At 47.9% G+C, this 20,000-nt stretch overlaps 1 protein-coding gene across 4 annotated transcripts in view; it reads right to left on the bottom strand.

Moving 5' to 3' along the window:
• The window catches only part of IGFBP2 (insulin like growth factor binding protein 2), a 73,431-nt gene that overhangs the window by 32,330 nt on the left and 21,101 nt on the right, over positions 1 to 20,000 (bottom strand). The window contains exon 1 of one of the 4 annotated variants that reach the window (XM_048952476.1): positions 5,461 to 5,562. The exons of the other annotated variants lie outside the window; for them this stretch is intronic. Coding sequence (XP_048808433.1) covers positions 5,461 to 5,464 — 4 coding nt within the window. The 5' untranslated portion in view covers positions 5,465 to 5,562. Of the gene's footprint in view, positions 1 to 5,460; positions 5,563 to 20,000 lie in introns of those variants that run through there. 4 annotated transcript variants of the gene reach the window in all.

Below are 20,000 nucleotides of genomic sequence, written 5' to 3'. Positions count from 1 at the left end.
AACTGTGACAAATTGAAAATTCAACATGGATTGCGTAACGGCATGAATAATTCCTTTCAAGCCAAAAGGGATTCCTGCAAAAGAGGTGGTTTGCTGCAGTCCCTTCATTCTGTTTAATGAAAGGATCCCCAGACAGGTTTTCTCCTCCTCCCCCCCAAAAAAAATTACTCCTTACAGCCCTGTTGCAATCTGTAAGATGCAACTGAACTTCTACTGTTTGGTTCCCACAGCTCTCCTCTGCCAAACGGGTGACACTGGAGACAAATTTCCTCACTTTGTCTGGGCAAGGAATTTGTTCAAAATGGCAAAAATGCTCATTCCTCCTTACCGGAGACAAATTAATAAAAACAATGCAAGAGATATTTGTAGGAGAGAGGAGAAAATCTGCTGACAAATATTTTCTCTAAAACGGGAAGTGAGATTTATTAGACTGTGGGATCATCTCCCAGCAGGGAAGAGGAATTGGCAAAACCAAGGAAACACTGGAAAAGCAGAGGAAAGAAACCCAGCAGTAAGGCCTATTGAACTCACTTTTGGAAATGCCACTCAGTATCAGCTCTAAGGCTGATGGTTTTCTCTCAGCAACAGCCAAAATCATCAATGGTGCAGCAAGAGCATTGGTTCCCAGAGGGACAGCCAGCCACCACAGGAAGAGCGCACAGCGCACCTTGGGCCCCAGCACCCTTGTGGATGCTCTGATGTCTAATATGGAAGCAGAATTCACACTGCAGCCTGTCTCTCCAAGCAGATACTAAGACAGCCTTGCTCCTCTACTTGACCAGAGAACTCTATCAGACTTCTAGGGAGGAAACCAGTCGAACTTCTGTTCCACCTCACCAGCAGGGAGCTGCTCAATGGATCCAAAAGCTTGGCAGAAATCAAGTTAAGAATGCATCCTGGTCAGTGGGATCCTTCAGAGCCAAGCTCACAAGCTTTGGAGCTCTTCCTTGAATTCTACATCACACCATTTGCCTAAAACCAGACACCCAACTCCCCGCCAAGCCTGTCTAAATCACTGGCCTGGAGGCCAGGTACATATCTCACTCCACAAGTTCCTCCCTGCTCCTGGGCAGCCCCAACTTCTCCTCTCCTCAGAACTCCATCCCCACAACCGTTTATTCACCATTTTCCACCCCTGCCCCAGTTTCCCTTCCTCCCTCTCTTTGCTTTCCATATGAATACTGTGAGGACTAACTCTCCTTCCGGCCAACTGCTGACCCCATTTCAGTAAGGAGAGCCCAGCTGTCTACCATGAGCTCCATGACTGGACACGAAGATCAGAAAATAGGAAAGCAGGTTGGGCGTTCTGGAAACTGCTGTCACTGATCTCATTTTCCCTGCTTGTGTGTCCCTGTTTAGGGGTAGAGACACCTGAAAGCAGATCAGAACCCCTCCTTCTCTGACTCCAGCTGCACTGCACAAGTGCTGACTCAGGCATGAGCAACACCCATGCGACGGCATTGACTGCCCTGGGCACCCAGACAGCCCACACCATCAGCCAAGAACGTGTTCTGTCCCAGTGAATCACACATCAACCCCAGCAAGTCCTTTCATGACCCATCAGTCACCAGAGGGGAAAAAAAATTACATGCACACAAAGTAATTAGAGGTGTAACCCTCTCCCCTCCCTCTGTGCAGGCTTAATGCTCCCTTTGTCTGAGCATGTTTGCCTCGCTAAGTCATGCCTCGGGACAGCTTTCTTGACAGAAAACAAAGGTTAATTAAAAAAAAAAAGCACATAGAAATCCCTCATTAAAATGGCCACCCCTCTCAACATGGCTCTGTACCCAGCCTGGTCCCTCCTGGAAACAAAGTACTGACCCACAGTCATCGACCCTACAAGGAAGGTGAATTGCACACAGCCAGTCTGAAGCTGTCACTGGCAATGACAGGTTGGAAATCAGGTGGGGGGGGATGACCTAAGAGGCAGCCAGATGCAAATCCAATGGTTCTTATCTGCCTCATGCACTGAGATCCCAACCTCACTGGATGTTCACCTTCAATTCAATTAAAACCTTCCTCCAGCTTGGTGGCATGTGCCCTGTGACCTGATACAACTCTGCAACCAGCAGCTCTCACACCAAAGACTCTCTGTTCCCTTCCCTCCTTACCTAGGGAGCTGAAGACACAAACCTTGCTTTCAACCTGACCACCTGCACTACTAAATACTTCACCTCCATGATGGAGCTCTCCCACTACAGGACAAGTAAAGTCTGCTTAAGACCTGCAATCTGCAACTGCACAAACATCTCCCCCACATACTCATCCAATTTACCTGCATGAGCAATTCTGATCCTATTAGCTGGAGAGAAGTGGTGAAAGCATGCACACGTGCATGCACACCAGCCAGCTCATTAAAACTAATTAAATAGTCTTCCACAGGGAGTTTTGAAATGCATATACAGCAATTTTTTTTTTCCACATTGCTCTTCCACACATCCAGAGGGTTGAGTAGCATGATTACTCACCACATGAAAAATAAAACTAATATGAAATTTAAGGGAGCTGCCATACTTGTACATTAATGGAGGTGTGCTGTGATTTAATCCTCCCTCCTGCTTAGAGACAAATATGATGGCAGCAATAGAGGGTAAAGAAGAACACCAGTGCTCAGTTCAATCCAAGCTTCTGCAAGTGATCATATACATCATTTTTTCCTGAGCAACTTTTGGTAAAAATCTACTCAAATGCCATCATTTTGGTGTGTGAGGTTTGGAGGCAAACACATTGGCATGAGCATTCAGTACAGGGAAACTGCAGCCTCAGGCTTGAAATGTGACACAAAGGATACATGAGGGCTGAGCATTGAGAAGGGGGATCTGTAGTATTCCCCAAAGTGATCTCAGTCAGAGCAATTGGTTACTTACAAGTGCTCTACCAGAAGAAGAGAAATGGCACCCACTGAAACCCCTGGCACTCATGTAAAATATTCAAAAAAAAAGCTTTCAATTTTGCATTGCAGGGGTCAGTCTGGTCTCACCATGGCCAGTTGTCATCAGCCAAACTCAACAGCAGTAGCAGCCAGTTCCATCTTCACACTTGCCTCCACTCAGAGAAGCTTCACAAATGCTTTCAACACAGAGTCACGGAATTTAAGCAGACATGAACCTCTGAAAGTTTAAGAGTATTTTGCATAAAAACCCCAGCACAAAACAAGGAGGCCTCCATTTGGCCATACCACACACTGTTCCTGCTAAGGGAGACCCTCAGCTCCTCAGGACAATTTTGCACCAGTACAAAGTCCCAAACCAGAGGCTGCAGACTTGTCCTGCAGGGACAGGTTGAAAGTCTTCTCCCTTGCTGTACCATAGGGGCTGCCTTCAGCTTCCTACTGCCCCCTGACATTGGATATAGGCCACACATATAGACCAGCTCAGAGCCAGCATTAAGTCATCTGCCAGCCAAAGGGATCACCCCAAACCTAGTCACATCCATACAGCAGTACACACGTTCACATGGCTGTGTGTCTGCCTGTGCACATGATCCTGGTAATTTCATGACAGACAATCCAAAAACAGGAAAGTAGACACAGAAGCCACATACCATTACTGCTACAATGAGCAAATTTCCCTAATCCGCTGGAAATGCACTTTGGGTCAAACTCTGCCACAGACAAGGATGAAGTGAAGGTTCCCACTGCCCTCCTGAGAGTTGGTCCTAGTGCAGATGCATTCAGGGCACACAGCTAGTTAAGCACAGTGCTGGTATGCTCAGTGAATTTGCAAGCTTGGCTAGCAAAACCAAAAGGCTTGCAATTTCAGTAAATCAAGCTGCTCTCAGTTTCTTCACCCTTGCTCCTTTAGGTCTTAAGGACAAAAAGAACCCATAAACACAAAAAGTTCCTACGCTGCAGTAGGAAATATCATGAAATATGAAGGATGATTGAAACAGTTGCTCATCTGTACGGGTAACATAACTGCAGTATTCAGGTTATTTTGTTTGTTAAATGTCTAACTTATGTCTATTGCTGTGAACAGTAGGAATACAAGTCATAAAATACACAAGATGACAAGTCTCCAGGCAGGGTTAGTGCACAGGACTGCACTGACCAAGCTGTTCGAGTTACACGATTATTCCAGCAATACAGCTTTGACAGTCACTACAATTTCAATTTAAAAAGCACCAGAAATTAACTGTGAACAGCAGCATACAAAGCCAGAAAGCAGCCGCAGCCTAGATGTCAAAACAAGACAGAAGAAACCATTTCTATCAGTACAATCTTTACAATCTTTCAAGAGAAGATTTCATCAAAGCAATACACAGCACGTGTATTTAAAGGAAATTGCACTTTAAAGAAAAAACAACTGAGCTAAAACTGACAATTTCCCACAGGTTTTTTTTTTGGGGGGGGGTGGGGGGGGGGGGTTGCAACCCTATGGTAGCTGACGTTGCTGCATGGCTCATTACCGGAGCCACCAGTGACATATTTTCATTTCTTTTCCCCCTATTTTGTTCTGAAAGCTTTAAACTGCTAGCAAAAACATTAAGAAATGAATCTGTAAGAAAAAAAAAAGAAAGAGAGAGAGAGAGACAGCACAGCCAACTCTGAGCTCAGTGCTACGGAGCTGGCTTTGCAGAAGTGTTCCATCCAGAAAATTTTAAAAAGAAAAAAAAAAAGAAGACTTAAAGTGGTATTTATTCTAACTACTTAAAAATACAGGTGTTAGTCCTAGATTATATCCGGTTGGGAACAAAAGCTATGGGAGGGGAAAACTTTAGAAGTATTGGAGTCACAACAGCTTTTTCACAGAGACAGGGAGAAGCAACTTGCATATAAATAAGTGTCCAAAATAGGTCAGCACTCTTTTCTTGGCCACTGAAGTTTGATACTTTTCAGGGAGTTAGTCTGCATGGTGGTGGCACACATGACACCAGTGAGATCTGTACGCATGGAGGGAGCCCACCAGCAGCTGCAGTCCCCCACCCAACCCCACAGCAGATCAGGGCTGCCCATACATCGGGCTAGGAGGCACAGATAGTAAAGAGAACTAGAAATTCCTATAACACTATGGAGCAAGGCTGCTGGTCAAGCCCCAGCAGCATCCTTGAACTTGCTCAGCTTGTTACCATCAATAAAAAGCCCATTAATTGCACAATGTGCCTGTTAAAAATAACTCTAGAAGTCGTAACTAGTAAATTAGTAAGACATCAGGAGTCGCAGGCACCTTAGTATGGCATTATGGAAACCACAGAAGAGTCAGGATTCCCTCAGAAGCTTTCCCCAAGGAAAACATACAGGGAGATCCTCTCCCTTTGATTGGGCCCAGTTAACAAGGTCCACTCTCCATGCAACCAGCCAGCCCCTTCCATTAGGGAACTTTCCCTCTCCTCTGCCCTCCTAAGTGAAGTGCCTGTGAGACCATGCCAAGCAGCACCCTACACTAAGGACATCACATATGTATCCAAAATAATCCTCAGACCAAAGTACAACAGGCAATACAACAAACTCTGTAGACTTACACATAAAGAGAAGGAAATAAGAACTTCCCTGCAGCCTCCCCACAAAGGGGGTGGGGAGAAGCCCCCATTCAATGCTTAAATTCAGGTGGACTTGATGAGGGGTAAGAGCTACAACCAAATTAGCAGCTGATGCTTGAGCCTGTATGATGGTACTCAGCTGTGTCAACTGAGACTGTCTCCAGGTGGAATCAGGGAGAACAGCTCCCCTGTGAGGGTCTCTGTTTCAGAAACTGCCATTTCTGTTTCAGAGCCATCCTTGAGGACAGCTGTCCTTCTACAGACAAGCCCCTTCTACAGCAAGTCATCTGCAATGCCACTGAGGTTACACTGAGGAAGAGGTTGATCTGTTGTGTCCCTACCAGATTCGTGCTTTAAGAAACAGTGATGAGACTTCCTAAAAGCAAGTCAGTGAGGGGCAGCGAGCTTCATACCTGGGGCTTCAGCACAGCAAGCTGTAGCAGGGCTGCACGGACACTCAAGGTGTCAGGAATGGCTCATGTTGGAGAACCATCACTTCCAGCCCCACTGGAGTTACATAACTCCATCTGATCTGATGGTTGGCAACCCTGCCCATGGCAGAGGGATGGAACTAGATGATCACACAGTGGTTTGGGTTGGAAGGGACCTTAAAACCATCCTGATCAACCCTTGCTGTGGGCTGGTTGCCACCTACCAGATCAGGCTGCCCAGAACGCCTCCAGGGATGAAGCATGCATTCTTTTATTTTAAAGCCATTCCCCCCTGTTCTATCTCTATCAGACCACATAAAAGGTTTAAGGTCCCTTGCAACCCAACCCATTCTATGATCAATGTAATGAAATAGCTTACACTGGGTTTCTCAAATAGGCTAACTCCAGTTTGAGGATGCTTAAAACCTGACCTAAAGACAAAGGGATGATGACCCGCTCTGCTCTCACCCCTGTTACATCTACCGTGTCCAAAATGCTTTGGGGGCAGGAGGGACGCCTCCGCTCCAGTGGGTTCCAGGCTGGATCGAGTATCGCTCTGCCCGCACCACTGTAACGCGATGCCGGCGCAGGGCAGCACGCCAGCACAAACACCGTATCGGGTGCTCTGGCTGCACCGACAGCAATGCTGCAGTGTCCCGGGGCCAGATCCAGCCCCTCCACACACGTGCACCTCCGGTGCCGATGGATGGCCGTGCAGACACAGCCCGGGTCTGCGCACAGCAGCGGGCGGCAGCAAGCCCCACAGAGGAGATCTGCGTGCCTGGCGAGTGCAAGGGCTCCTGGGAACAGCCCTTTTACTGGGCTCCAGATGCTGTGGAGTGATTGCTTATATGAAGGCGGGGGAGGCCCCTTTACTGTTTCTCATTTCCTCCTTTTTTTTTTTCCTCTCCTTTTTTTCTCCTTTTTTTTTTTTCCCCCCGCCCCCCGATTTCCTGGTTTTGTTCAGAAGCACAAGAGAGTCATTCATCATTTTTCTTCCAGCACAAGGAGAGCTCTCACCTCCCCCTCACCCCGAAATCCCTGCCCACCAGAACAGGCCAAAAAGGCTCGCAGCAGGGAAGACAGAGATCCCCAGCTCCTCCAAGCAGCCTGGGCACAAAGGGCCACTTTCTCAGCCGGGATCAGTGGGTGCCAGCCCCAAAAGGGTGAAGGCCAAAACTCAATGCTAGGTCAGAAAACGGATATCGGTGGCAGAGAAAAGCAATTTGCACCGGTTTGAATTACAGGAGATGCAAAGCAGAGGGTAATTTGCATGCTGAGGAGACAGACAGTGCCTCAGGTAACAGGAATAAAGAACTGGGAGATGCAGGGCCACTTCCTCCGCAGCCCTCCCGCTAACCCAAACCCAGGGTGGTTCCATCACTGTGCTGATCCCCTGCCCCTCAGAAGGAGATGGCAGTGGTCCAGGAGCAGCCTAGGTGCAGGATTTGCACATAGTGACAAGCCACCAGCACCAGCTTTGGGGATGGGCTTCCAGGAAAGCCCCATTTGGAACATAAGAGGGAGTGAAAAGGGCCAATACAAATGCACCCACCCAGAGGGCCAAAGAAAAACCTTTGTATGGCTTTGATTCATAATCTCCAACTCCCGGTTGGGTTCACTACCATCTCCATATCTTTCTGATGACCTTCTCCTTCTCTTGGAGGGAGAGAGCCAGGACTAGGATACCTCAGTACAGCTGTGACAAAAGGAAATACTCCAAATGTCCTGAAGAAAGAGAGTAGGAAAAACCCCAGGCAGTTAGAACACTTGCATACAAGTTTTATAAGCAACTGTGCCTCTGCACAAAAAACAGGACAGTGCAAATACATGGCATCTGCATGGGCCTTCTGGCTTGGCTGACAACCTGGTAGAAAGGAAAGAGCAAATAAAACTGGACATAGAAAATATGTTCTGGGTTTTCATTTTGTTTGTTATGTCAAACAGGTCTGCTCGTGGTCAAACATAAGGCTTCGTTACAGCGTTTTTAAAAGGAAAAGGGATATTAGACTGTGGTCCGTAAAGGGCTGGTGGGATGGAGGGAGCCTGAGTACCAGCAGTTCCACTGAGGAAAGACACGATGGCACGATTCCAGCAAGAACTGAACAATAACAATAGAAGCCACCAAGAAGTGACATTCAGGTGTCGAGTTTCCATGACCTGAAGTGCCATCACTTGGAAAGACCCCAGTGTTTCAGTGTGGGAGCTTAGACAGATGGTGTTCATATCCTGTGCAAAGGTCGAATATCAGGAAAAATTTCATCTCAAAAAGGGTGGAAATGCACTGGAGCAGGATACCTGGGGAGGTGGTGGAGTCACTGTCCCTGATGGTGTTCAAGAAAAATGGCAGATGTGGCACTGAGGAACACGGTAGATGGGCACATAGTAAGGCTGGACTAGGTGATCTTAGTGGTTTTTCCAACCCTAATGACTCTATGATTTTTCTCACTTTCCTTTGTGGGTTAATTTTTGCTTTTTACTGTGAGCAAACATAATGATCAGTCCCAAACACGGGTCCCATGCAGGACCCAACATGTGGACTCTACTACACCACAGACCCGGAGCCTGTCACCTCCTTGGCTCCAACCCTCCCACCCCGCCGGGATGGACCCTGCCAGCTGCTCTCTCTGCAGTGATGCAGGTCTGAGCAGGTCTCCACTGAACCAGACAGGTCAAAATGAGCCTGCCAGAACCTCTGCAAAAATAATGCCAGGTGAATTCGAGAGTGGGCATAGGGAGAGAAGGGGAGGCTGAAGCGCAGCAAGAGGAAACGAGGAAGAGAACGCAGCACTTTGCAACAGACAGAAAAAAAGCCCAATGGCCCAAAAAATAGGCGATGGGACAAAACAGCAGCTAAGGAAGAAGGCAAGAGGGGCTAGGATGAACACGTTAGTCAGCATGGATCTAATAGTGTGTTTCCTTCTTGGCATCACTGAGTGCCCCACCAGGGGCCCATCAGGCTCTCACACCACAAAAGACCAGTTTTCTGCTATTGTTGGAAAGAGTATCAAAATAACCCCCAAAAATCCCGGGGAATTTTACACTGGAGGTTTTCAGCGATTTCTTCACCACGGCATGTTCAAACTAGGCTGCACATGCCATGTGGCACCACAGTGCTTTCTGCAGCACTATCTCCGCAGTACCTCCCAGCCTGTTCTGTCTAAGAAACGGGGATATGGAAGGGATGATAGCAGCCCAAAACCGAGACCAGCTCCAAAATGAGGCCAGCTGGACACTGTTCCAGCTACAGCCCTGCACTTTGGCCAGGAAAAGCCCTGCACGTTTTCTTCAGAAAGGAGCTGGGAGTGAAAAGCTCGCAGCAGGAGCGCTTCCTCCCAGCCTGACCCGAGCCATCCCACGTACCCGCAGCAAGGGCATGGCCACAGGCAGCCAGCTTGCCCACCCTGCGAGGAGAAAGGGGAAGTTAATTTTCTCAGCCAAAAGAAAACAGTTCCAATGGCAGGAACGTCGCCATGATGTTTAGTCACTTGATACTTCTGCTTCTCCTGTATGACAGGAGTCAGACAGCACTGCAAAATGCATTTGCCCAAATTTTGTTGTCCAAACTCTGATGCCCAAGCTTTGGTGTCCCATTGTCCCTGTGTGAGGAAGGATTTTGGGAAGAGCTGGACTCCCCTGAGCCCCAGCAAAGCAGGCTGCCTGCAAACAGATACATGGAAAAAGGGCAAACCTGCAGCCCTGGGCTAGGGCTGCCCAGGGTCTGACTCACCAGCCAAAAACAGCAAAGCCAGCCATGCTGCAAGCCAGGGCATGACAGCTTCAGTGCCCAGAGGACCAACTGTATCTCCTGCTCTGCAGCACAGCTGCTGTGGGAAAATCCACATTTGCTCCATCTTCAGCTGTGAGTCCATAGAATCATAGAATGGCTTAGGTTGGAAAGGATCTTAAAGCCCATCCTGTTCCAACTCCCTACTATGGGCAGGGCTGCCACCCACCAAATCAGGTTGTCCAGGGCCCCATTCAACCTGGCCTCGAATGCCTCCAGAGATGGGACATTCACATCTTCTCTGTGGACCTGTTCCAGTGTTCCATGCCTATGTCTATGACCATGTTCCAAGTCCAAGACTCTACTTCACATGTGGTATTGTTTTGACAATGAAGCTAGCACCCTCAGCCCAAATTCCATCTGCAGGACAATACCTGATCCCTAGTGTCACAGTCCCTCTTGTTCTGCCTGGAGGCATGGGCTGGGGCTGTTTGCCCTTCAGGCACAATGCATGCCTGCAAGGTTGGTGAGAAAAAGGTGCAACCAGCTCGGGGTAACTCCCGGGCAGAGCAAACAGCAGGCTCCAAGTGTTGCACAACGAGCCTGCGTCCCACAGCCAGGCGGGCAGCCCTGCCCCACTCCTGCTGCTGACACCACTCACCCCATAGCTGCAGGGATTTCAAAGGCACACTGCCTTCCTCACCAAGCCACCATGCTAACTGCAGCACTGCACTGCAGACACTTTACTTTCAGCTATATAGACCTGAAGTTTCAGCCATTAACTGCTCTTTCAAGGAGAAGATTATGTGAATTGTCTCGTCCCCAAATTCTGACCGAGTCCATGGTGGGCTGCTTCAAGAGAAGAGCTGCAAGAATGCTTGAAGCCCCTCTGGGGGAAATCAGCAAGGCAGCTCAAGGCAAAGCTCACCCCATACTCACTCTTTTCTTTAATTCCCAATTTATGCACTGCTGGTCACCACCTAAGGCAGGATTATGGGCTTGATGGACCTTTGGCCTGATTGGGCTGCTGCCAGGTAATATCTGTGCTGCACTTTCAGCAGGGTCTGAATTTTCAAAGGGCTGTTTCAGGACATGTGGGACCAGCCCAATGGCCAGGGGTTAAGGTAACAAATCCTTGAAATCAGACTGATAAAAAGACAGAATAAACAGAAAAAGAGAGGTAAGCAATGACTGAAATCAATAACAATCATCACTAGAAAGTCGGAAACGGTCCAACCAGCTGAGATTAGAAGAAAGCCATCTGCATGATCATTTTTCACTCTTTTCTAGCAGGCAAATTTTGTTAATGCTGAAAAATCTGCCATTTGTCTGTCAGTTCAGCTGGCCTTAGTCCTTGCTGGATGAGGGTCATGGTTCATTCCCCAGAGGACTGAGCAGAAAACAAGTCATGTTCTCTAAAGTCAGACCTGCAATAACCTGATCACCTCCCTGGTCACTCTGCCATGTTCAACTCCAGAACAGGAGGAGAAATAGCAAAAAAAGTCAAGCCCTGGTCCACGAAGTTGGGGCTGAGCAAAAAGAAGAGCTTAGTCCCACAATGGAGATGGCTGGACTAGATGATCTTAGTGATCAATGATTCTATGATTCTATGATTCTGTGACTCAAATGGAGAACCTCTGCCCAATCAGAAGTATCTGAAACAATATTCATAAAGCAAACACTGCAATGACCAGCAAGAAGTGTCCCTTTTGCACGTCTGCCCCTTACCAGCACACACTTCTCAGGACAGCACTGACTGTACTAGAAAGGGGTTCAAATCAGATTGAGCTCACAGAGTCCACACAGTACCTTTGTTTAAAAAGCTATGTGAGAAATGATAAGCTTTTACAGACAGATTCTGTGCAAACGTAAGCAAGGGAAAGTTATCAGCTCTGGGCTACCAAAATATTTACCCAACCTGCAGTTGCTCTGGCAGCTCTGTGAAAAGTCACATGCTGTCATTTTTAAGGCATTTTTTTGACCAAAACTCAAATGCAGAGGATCCCTTGCCACAGACATTCCCAACCACTTCCCTACCCCAAATACAAATGGGGTCCTTGCAAAGTAGGAACAGCACTATGGAAACCCACCACAGATGGTGGATGCCCTATCCCTGGAGGCATTCAACGCCAGGTGGGATGGGGCCCTGGGCAGCCTGATCTGGTGGGAGACAACCCTGCCCACGGCAAGGGGTTCTGAACAGACAGTCTTTAAGGTGTCCTCCAACACAAGTCATTTTATGATTCTATGTAGCAATATCCAAACATAAAGCAAACCGGAGGAATCATTAGCAAGCCTACATGAATGGCTCATGTTGAGCAGAGACTAAGAGCTGAGACAAGACTCTCTCATGAAGCAGGCTGCGACATTTTAGTGGCTGTGCTTGATCTAATACTTGGGTTTAGATCTCATCTGGCCGAAAGCCACAGCTTCAGAACCACATCTGGAGGAGGATGTCAGTATACGCTGCACGTTTCCTGACAAAGGCTTGGGATACCAGTTTTTATTTTTAGTACTATTTTCATTTCTTCATGTAATGAGCTCAGTGTTTCAGGCAGCCCTGGAGGAGCAGGAAGGACATGTCCTGTAATAAAACTAATTAATTCATGTGGAATTTCTAGCCATTATTGTGAAAGTGGCCAAATTCCTCACTCCTGAAAAGCTGCCAAAATAGCCATTAATCTGGCTGTGGTCATAAGCAGGATTCCTGTGGCCTCCTGCAACACTCGACCAGCCCCCAGGACAGGGAATGTAGAAACCGAAGCGGATGTTGTGATTTCCTCACCCCAACTCCTACAGCCCCAGCTTTGCTAAATGGGACCATTGCCTTAAAGGGCTCAATGCCAAATTCCTCCCAGTGCCCCCCGACCAGACGTGCCTCAGTCATGTACACAAAGGTCAAGCCCTCAGACCTCAAAATCAAGCAGTTCAGCATCATTCAAAGCTCTGCAGACCAAGCTTTTCCACCTGCCCAGCCTTGATCACACTCTCAGTGACAGGTGTCCTGAAGGGAACAGGAATCTGTTCTGAACACATTGGAAATTGTATTCCCACCACCCCACTGGGTCTGTTAGGAGGGTGAACTTTTCAAGTCCCATCTGCTATCAGTGGGAAGCCAGGCTCCTCCACAGAGAAATTTCAGGCAAGAATCCCATCAACCAAAATCCCCCAATAATGCTCAAGAATTAATGGAATCTGTCTTGCTCCCTGTGAGCTGGAGGTGACAGGGTCTGTGGGGTCTGGCATGGAAAATAAACATGGAATAAACTTATTTCAGTCACTACTGTCAACTACAACAACAAAATGACTCAGAATATCTACAAGGTACCAATCTATTGTGTAAGAAGGCTGTAGTTGCCACAGTCTCCTTTTGCTCCAAAAAATTCTGGACTGCTCTTTAAATTCAGTGATGGGTTAGAGGGTCAGGATCAAAATAGCACCTCTGGTGCTATCCCACCATCCAGTCCAAGGAGTGGCCACTCTCTTCAACACCACAAGGAAATCCAAATGTTCTGCAACAAACGTCCTGTTTAACAGACTAGCTGGATTTCTAACACTTCAAATAAAATTCTCCTCAAACCACCTCTGCATAAGACATGGAGGGATCACTGTTCACTATGGGTAACAGAAAAGGTCCCCTACCACGGCTACCCATTGCTTTAGGCCTCCTCATCCCAGTTACCATCATGGCAGATGATTTACCTGTCCAATCACACCACTGTTAGGTCAAGGTGGGCAGCTGTGATTTCCCTGCCGTTGCATCACTCTGGTTTGTATGAAGTTCAGATGAAGGGTAACTGCCCTCTGCACATCAGAGATTGTATCAAACTCACAGTCCTTGGCTAGTGGTAAATACTGTGCAAGAAAGAGAAGGCTCTTGGAGCTCAATAGTGTAGATAGACAAGAAGGTTCTACCACATGACTGTTCTTGTCCAGTCTGACTGAGAGCTACCTGGTCAGAGCCTGGATTAGACCCTGGAACAGTGCTGAAACTCCTATAGCTTTATCACGCAGCATTTTTTCTCAGTAATTCAGCTGCAAACCTAGAAGAGTAGAGCTGATACCATGTGGAAGGTGAATTGCAGCACCCCTGACAAGTGCCCCCAAAACAAGACATGAACCAGCTGGGTAACTGGAATTTGCCTTTAGCAAAGGGACTGCAGGGTGAGTGAGGAGGACCAAGAGGAAGAGAAAACCACCACCAAAAGTCCCAGAGTTGTTGGGTTACCCTCACTGCAAACAGAAATGTCACTGTGGCCAGCTACCCTGACCCTATAACCCACACAGCCAACTGCTCTGGTGGCCAAGATCCAGAGGACAGAAACCAGGTACCTCGGGGAGCACCCAAGCAACCTTGGTTCATCTCCCAGCTGGCAATCTGGACTGTCCACTACCTCATGAGCTCTACATAGATGGGGCCAATGGGGCACAGCCCCACCACCAGCCTTGGGCTCCAACAGCACAGGAGGTCAAGAGCCCCAAGCCAGTCACCCTTCCTGCTCCTCCTCCTTGCTAAATGTAAGTTTCCTTCCCTGTTTCTGCTTGCTTTTGAAATGACAGATGAAATGGCAGCAGAATGGAGCAGAATGCAAGGAGAGACGAATGTTTCCACATGGACCATGTGGGAGGGCCATCACTGCTCAGGGTGTAAACTGCTTACCTCACTCTCACTCAGCTCACTGCTGAGCCACAGCCTTCATGCTGTGGGAAAACCCTTCCAAATTCAAACAGAAAATCACCCCCAGATGAAAAAAAGTTCAAATTCTGGCCAGGATTTTCCCTACTCCCTTCAGAGTAAAATCTGGGTCTTCTGAAGTGCAGGACACTAGAAAACAGGCCACATTGGAAGACACACACTTGCTCTTTGAAGATGCTTGGAGGACACTTAACACAACCAAAATGCCTTCAGCAATTCACTTGATCCACCAGTCCCCCCAAAGCCTGAACAAGAAACATTTGTGGGACATGGACATCAGGTGCCCACTCTTTCCTAGTTTTAAGACAGCAAGGGGAAAGCCATCAGCATGGACTGGGTCTTTAAGTACTAAACAGAAGAGCTGAGATCATGCTGCCTCCACTGAAGTCTAAAAAACAAGTGGAGAAATCTTGCTGTGGTCTTGAGTAGAAATACTGGGTATTGCTTAAGGAATTTTCCCTGCACTGTAGGACTATGGATCTTTCCAACAGAAGATGTCATGCAAGTAATTGCAACAGCATTTCCCTGGTGTCGGTATGCTGCATCAGCTGGCTACAAAGACGAGGTGCAAGGAGGCACAGAAACTCTCCCCAGAAATTGCCTTCAGCCAGCAAGGCAGTGAAGACGATATTAATTTCAATGGCAGAGCATTAAAAATCCCTTCATCCCACCTGAGCTGTTCTATCTGCAGAAAATTGTAAGGAAAAGCACAGATTTCAACACGGTCCAATTCCCACCAGCGCTTTGTGTCACTCTCAATTACAGCCCAGAATGAAATACCAAGAAATCGTTCCTCGCGGCTGGCAGAATTAATGGGATCTTTGACTACAGAGAGCACCAGGCAGTGAACTTGCTCCCTTACCAGCCAAGAGGCACAGTGCAGCTTTCTTCAGAATAAAAGCTGCGATGTCAAAAGATAGATTAAGGCTTATAAAAGTGACCTGATGTTTTTCCGTACTCCAGTCCACAAGAAAGGCATGTGATTACTGACCCTTTCCTTTCTAAAACAATTTATATCATAAGACGAGACAGCATGAGATTTTCATCTTCCTACTCATACCTAGCCAAATTACATATGGGCAAAACACTAAATACACCACCATTCTGCAGCTGCAACAGTGGAACCCAAGCTGTCGTATGCTGAGCTGCCTTAAAGCTCTAGGAACTGTACTCTAACCCCCGTTCCTCCAGCCTTCAGCCAGGACAACCACAGCACAGAATCATGGAATGACCTGTGTTGGAAGGGACCTCAAAGATCACCCACTTCCAACACCTAGCCATGGACAGGGTTGCCAAGCACTGGATCAGGTTGCCCAGAGCCCCATACAACCTGGCCTCGAGCACCTCCTGAGATGGCACATCTGTCACGTTTGCTTGTAATGAGATGCCCGCTTGCATGTTTAATGAGCTCTTACTTGGCCAACTAGTGAAAGTATCCTGGCCATCAAAGGTGGGCAGAGATGTGCTTCAGCCACATATTTGGTCTGCTGAAGGTAGTCTGTGGTAGAATAATCGTCACAGAATCATTTAAGTTGGAAGGGACTCTTAAAGGTTATCTGGTCCAACTCCCCTGCAACAAACAGGGACACCTACAGCTCCATCAGGTGCTCAGAGCCCCTCCAGCCTGACCTTGAGTCTCTCCAGGGATGGGGCATCCACCACATATCTGGGCAACCTGTTCCAATGCCTCAGAATCCTTACTGCAAAAAAACTTTCTCCTTATATCCCGACAGCATCTCCCCTAACTGGTAACACTGGGAACACTTACAGAGCCAGAGGTGCAATCTCCTTTTTTGGCTGGTGTAAAACAAGTGGCACTACATTCACAAAACAGCACCTGAAGTTGTCGTTCTGTTCTCCAGCACTGTAACTCCTCAATTCAGCATGGCTGTGGGGCAGCACTGGGAGAGGGAACACAGACTTCAAACACACTGCATCCAGCCCCAGGTGTGTGCTGAGGACAAACACACCTCGCTGGCAGGAGCAAACAGCTAGCCATGACATGATGGAAAGCAGAGCTTGATGATTTCAATATGTGCCGCTACACACATGCTGATCTGGGCAGCACCTTCCCATGGAGGAGGGGGGAATACCTGGAAACTCAGCACATCGCTGAGCTCAGCCCTTGTAGAACAGAAATGCTTTAAAAGCATCTTCACATTTTACCTTGCCCTTCGTCTTACTCTGCCAGCCTTAAGCAAAAGAACTACCCCAAAGGAATCCACCAAGTCCCATTCTCCCAAACCCAACCGTGTCTGTGGGAACAATGGCAGCAGCCCATCGGTGGGATGCATCAGCTCCTGTGAATACTGCAGCCAGGTCTTGCCCAGGGCCAAACACAAACACACCTCTCGCATTCCAGTTTTCACTGCTTTGCCTCTTGAATTGTTTATCTCGGCTCAATTCCTGGATGTGGATAAAACAAACGACATGGACTTTCTCACAGACAGGGCTCCTCGTTGTTCCCCTGACAAATACCACACTCAGCGAGCATGAGCCTGAAACCCAGAGGAAAGGAAACAACTGCAAAGGGCAAGAAGGAAACAGATCATTTGCCAAGGGACAGCATGAAAACACATTTCTCCTTTGGGCCAGAGCCTTGAAATCTTCCCAGACTCCCCATTCCTTCCAGCCCATGTTCACAACACTGTAAGCCCTATCACAGCACACTGAAGGAAACATCATTTTCAAGAAGCTGTTGTTATTTATTACCTTCATATCTAAAGATGGCAACCAGCCCAGGACCCAGTTGGTTTCATCCTTGACCAGACACAGCTGATGCGGGAGACCTTGGAAACCTGGTCCATCTACTGGCAGAACCCCAGAGGCAACAAGGATGGAGGAGCTGTATGCTTTCTCATTCACGTACCATCCTTGGAGCTGTTATTAATTGCATTTCACTTGTAATAATTTCTCCCACAACCCAGAGCTCTGCAGCCCTTCAGTTCAGCCGGAGCAGCAATATCAACACAGTGCCATGGACTGGCTCTTTCCAGCTGGCTTCTCCGATGTCTCACAATACGCAAGCCTGCATAAGTCAAGCTGGATGCCCAGCTACAGCTCTGGTAATGAGTTTCTCCCATGCCTGTGCACTTCTGACTCGAAAGCTAACTGATGCAGAGCATGTGAGATGCTCATATCCAGGCTCTCCCCTGCCCGCTGCATACACCTTTCTGACCTTTAAGGCTATGTCAGAGCATCTGGCGGGGTCAGGAGCTTTGGAGGTGGAAGGGCAGATACACATGTGAACATGCAGAGCATGACAAATGCTTTGTTTCCGTAGAAAAGCTGGGGGAAAGAAGAGGTCTTCCTGGCAATTCAGTGGATGTGAAAAATGCAGTCATAGCATTACTGGCATGATTTTCGAGTTGCTGTTAAAATTCCACTTACATTATGCTACCTCCAACATCAGAGTCTTCTGTGTTTTGGAGCAATACATTAAACTGTCTTTTAGCAGCTGCCTGCCAAGGGGGAAATGGAGGTTTTGACATCTGACCCATGAGGAAGGATGTGTGGCATTTGGGGCCAAATCCCAAATAGGGATTTTAACTGGATGTTAGAGCAAACTGCTTTGCTAATGGTTAACTATTTTGGTGCTGTTTTTGTTCCATGGGAGTCCCTAGCCTGGTCAATGGGGCAGCCCCAGCCCTGCAAGCTCAAGTTTGCCTGCACCTTAATCCTGTAATCCTAGGATATCATCTCCATTAGGAGCAAAGAGCAATGATGCACTGGCACAGGCTGCCCAGGGAGGTGGTGAAGTCATCATCCCTGGAAGTCTTCAAGAACTGTGGAGATGTGGCACTGAGCAACATGGTTAGCAGGCACAGTAGGGATGGGATGGAGTTGGACTAGATGACCATAGAGGTCTTTTCCAACCTTAATGATCCTGCTCAGTTCTAAAATGGCCACTGGGGACCGGGACACAGGCATGCCAGCAAGCAGGGTGCTAGGACACTGTACAGGCAGTCCTCGCTCTGCTCCAAGTGCCCGACCTGTTAATCCACCTTAATTTAACATGGTGTGCAGAGCTCTGTGCCGTGCTGAAGGAATGAATTCACTCAGGGCTGGCATGAGAGCTCCGCACACAGTAAGAGCCCTCTGTCCCGCATGCGGGCAGCTTCACTCAGCACTATGTCAAGTTGGTGATGCGATGACCTGAAATAAACCATAAAACCATGCGGTCCAGTGGCATCGGAGCTATTTTGGAGGCCCCGGTCCCCGGAGGTGCTGAGCCTCCGTCTCGCTGCCTCCATCCGCAGGAGTTCATGCCCTTGGCTCCCCGAGGGGGTGGAGGTTCTCAGCCCGATTTCCACAGACTGCCGCTGTTTTGTTCCAACATTCCCAACATCTTCAAAATACCCAAAGCTTCTTGTGCAATGAGCAACATCCCCTGCTTCCTAGCTACGTGGTGGTTTATGTTACTTTCCGCCTACAACCATTTCAGGATTGGCTTTACAGACCTAAGTGGAAGACTAAACAATGCCGGAGCCACAGTGGGAGGATTTGCAGAGTTTTAGTCCTTGTTTCGTTTGGGCAATCCTTCTGCATCTCATCAGGGACAAAAAAACTTGCCAACCTCTTAATTTAGGAATAGCACGAGCTCTGCATTCCAGCCCTGAATCAGCCAAAGGAGCCTTTTCAAGCTGGAAAGGGGAAAAAGGGCAAATACCTTTAAGCACATTTAAAAAAAAAAAAAAAAAAAAAAAAAGGCAGACACCTGCCTTTTGCAGGCAAAAACCTGCTCTGGGGCACTGAGACAAGCTTGACATCAGCATTTGAAAGGGAATTCCAATCCCTGTGCTCTGGGTGCCAGACTGCTCTCCTTGTCACCGCTTTGAAGCAAAGGCAAACTCTCCCCGTGTACATTTTGCAGATGGGAGCAGCGCTGTGAGCCTGAGCAGAACAGCACCGAGTGGAGCTGGCAGATGGGGGCTTTGTTTTTGTTGTGGGTTTTATTTAATAGCTACAACAACCTGTTAAAAGTTTTGTAATCCGAAGAGAGCAAACCCTTTTCTGGATGTCCAGGCTCGGCTGCCAAGACGTGCTCAGTGGAGAATATTCCAGCTGCGTGCTTCACATCACGCTGCTTCAAGATGTGCCAGTGTTTTTATTATTCATCCCCTATGGACATTGCAGAACGCCACATACATTAAAGCACTCTTAAGCTGCGCTATTTATATGTGAGTGAGTGAGCGTTGCATATATGCAGAGATATGGGCAAATCAGTCACACGCGTTGTAAAGGCACAGGGAGAGTAAAATGAAGCAAAAATGCAATTCTAGCAGGGAAAAAAAAAGAAAAAAAAGGCCATAAAAGCAAAAAACTGGCATTAATTCTGAAAATCATCTCTTAGTACACCACTGCTGTATTCTCCATTCCACCCCAGCTTCTTCTAAAAGCGTAAAGCTGGAGTCAGCATCAGATTCCTTCAATCTGAATGCCCTCGGCTTCTTCTAGAAGAGTGCAAAATTCACTCCGCAGATGCTCACATGGTGCAGCTGAGCAGCGGTGCACAGCCCCATTAGGCAAAGGAGGGGCAGGAGTGGGGATGGTTGCAGCGTGGCCGCACAGAAGCAGCACCGAGCAAAGTTTCCTATGCCGCTGTTTTTTCTCTCTCCCTCTCTCTGCCTCTCCCTCTCGCTCAGAGTGAGCCGAGGTGTTCGCTAAG

This window comes from Lagopus muta, chromosome 8 (genome assembly GCF_023343835.1).
Source record: "Lagopus muta isolate bLagMut1 chromosome 8, bLagMut1 primary, whole genome shotgun sequence".
Taxonomy (NCBI): Eukaryota; Metazoa; Chordata; class Aves; order Galliformes; family Phasianidae; genus Lagopus; species Lagopus muta.
The sequence above is the reverse complement of the archived record's forward strand: the minus strand, read 5'-3'. Positions and strand labels throughout refer to the sequence as shown.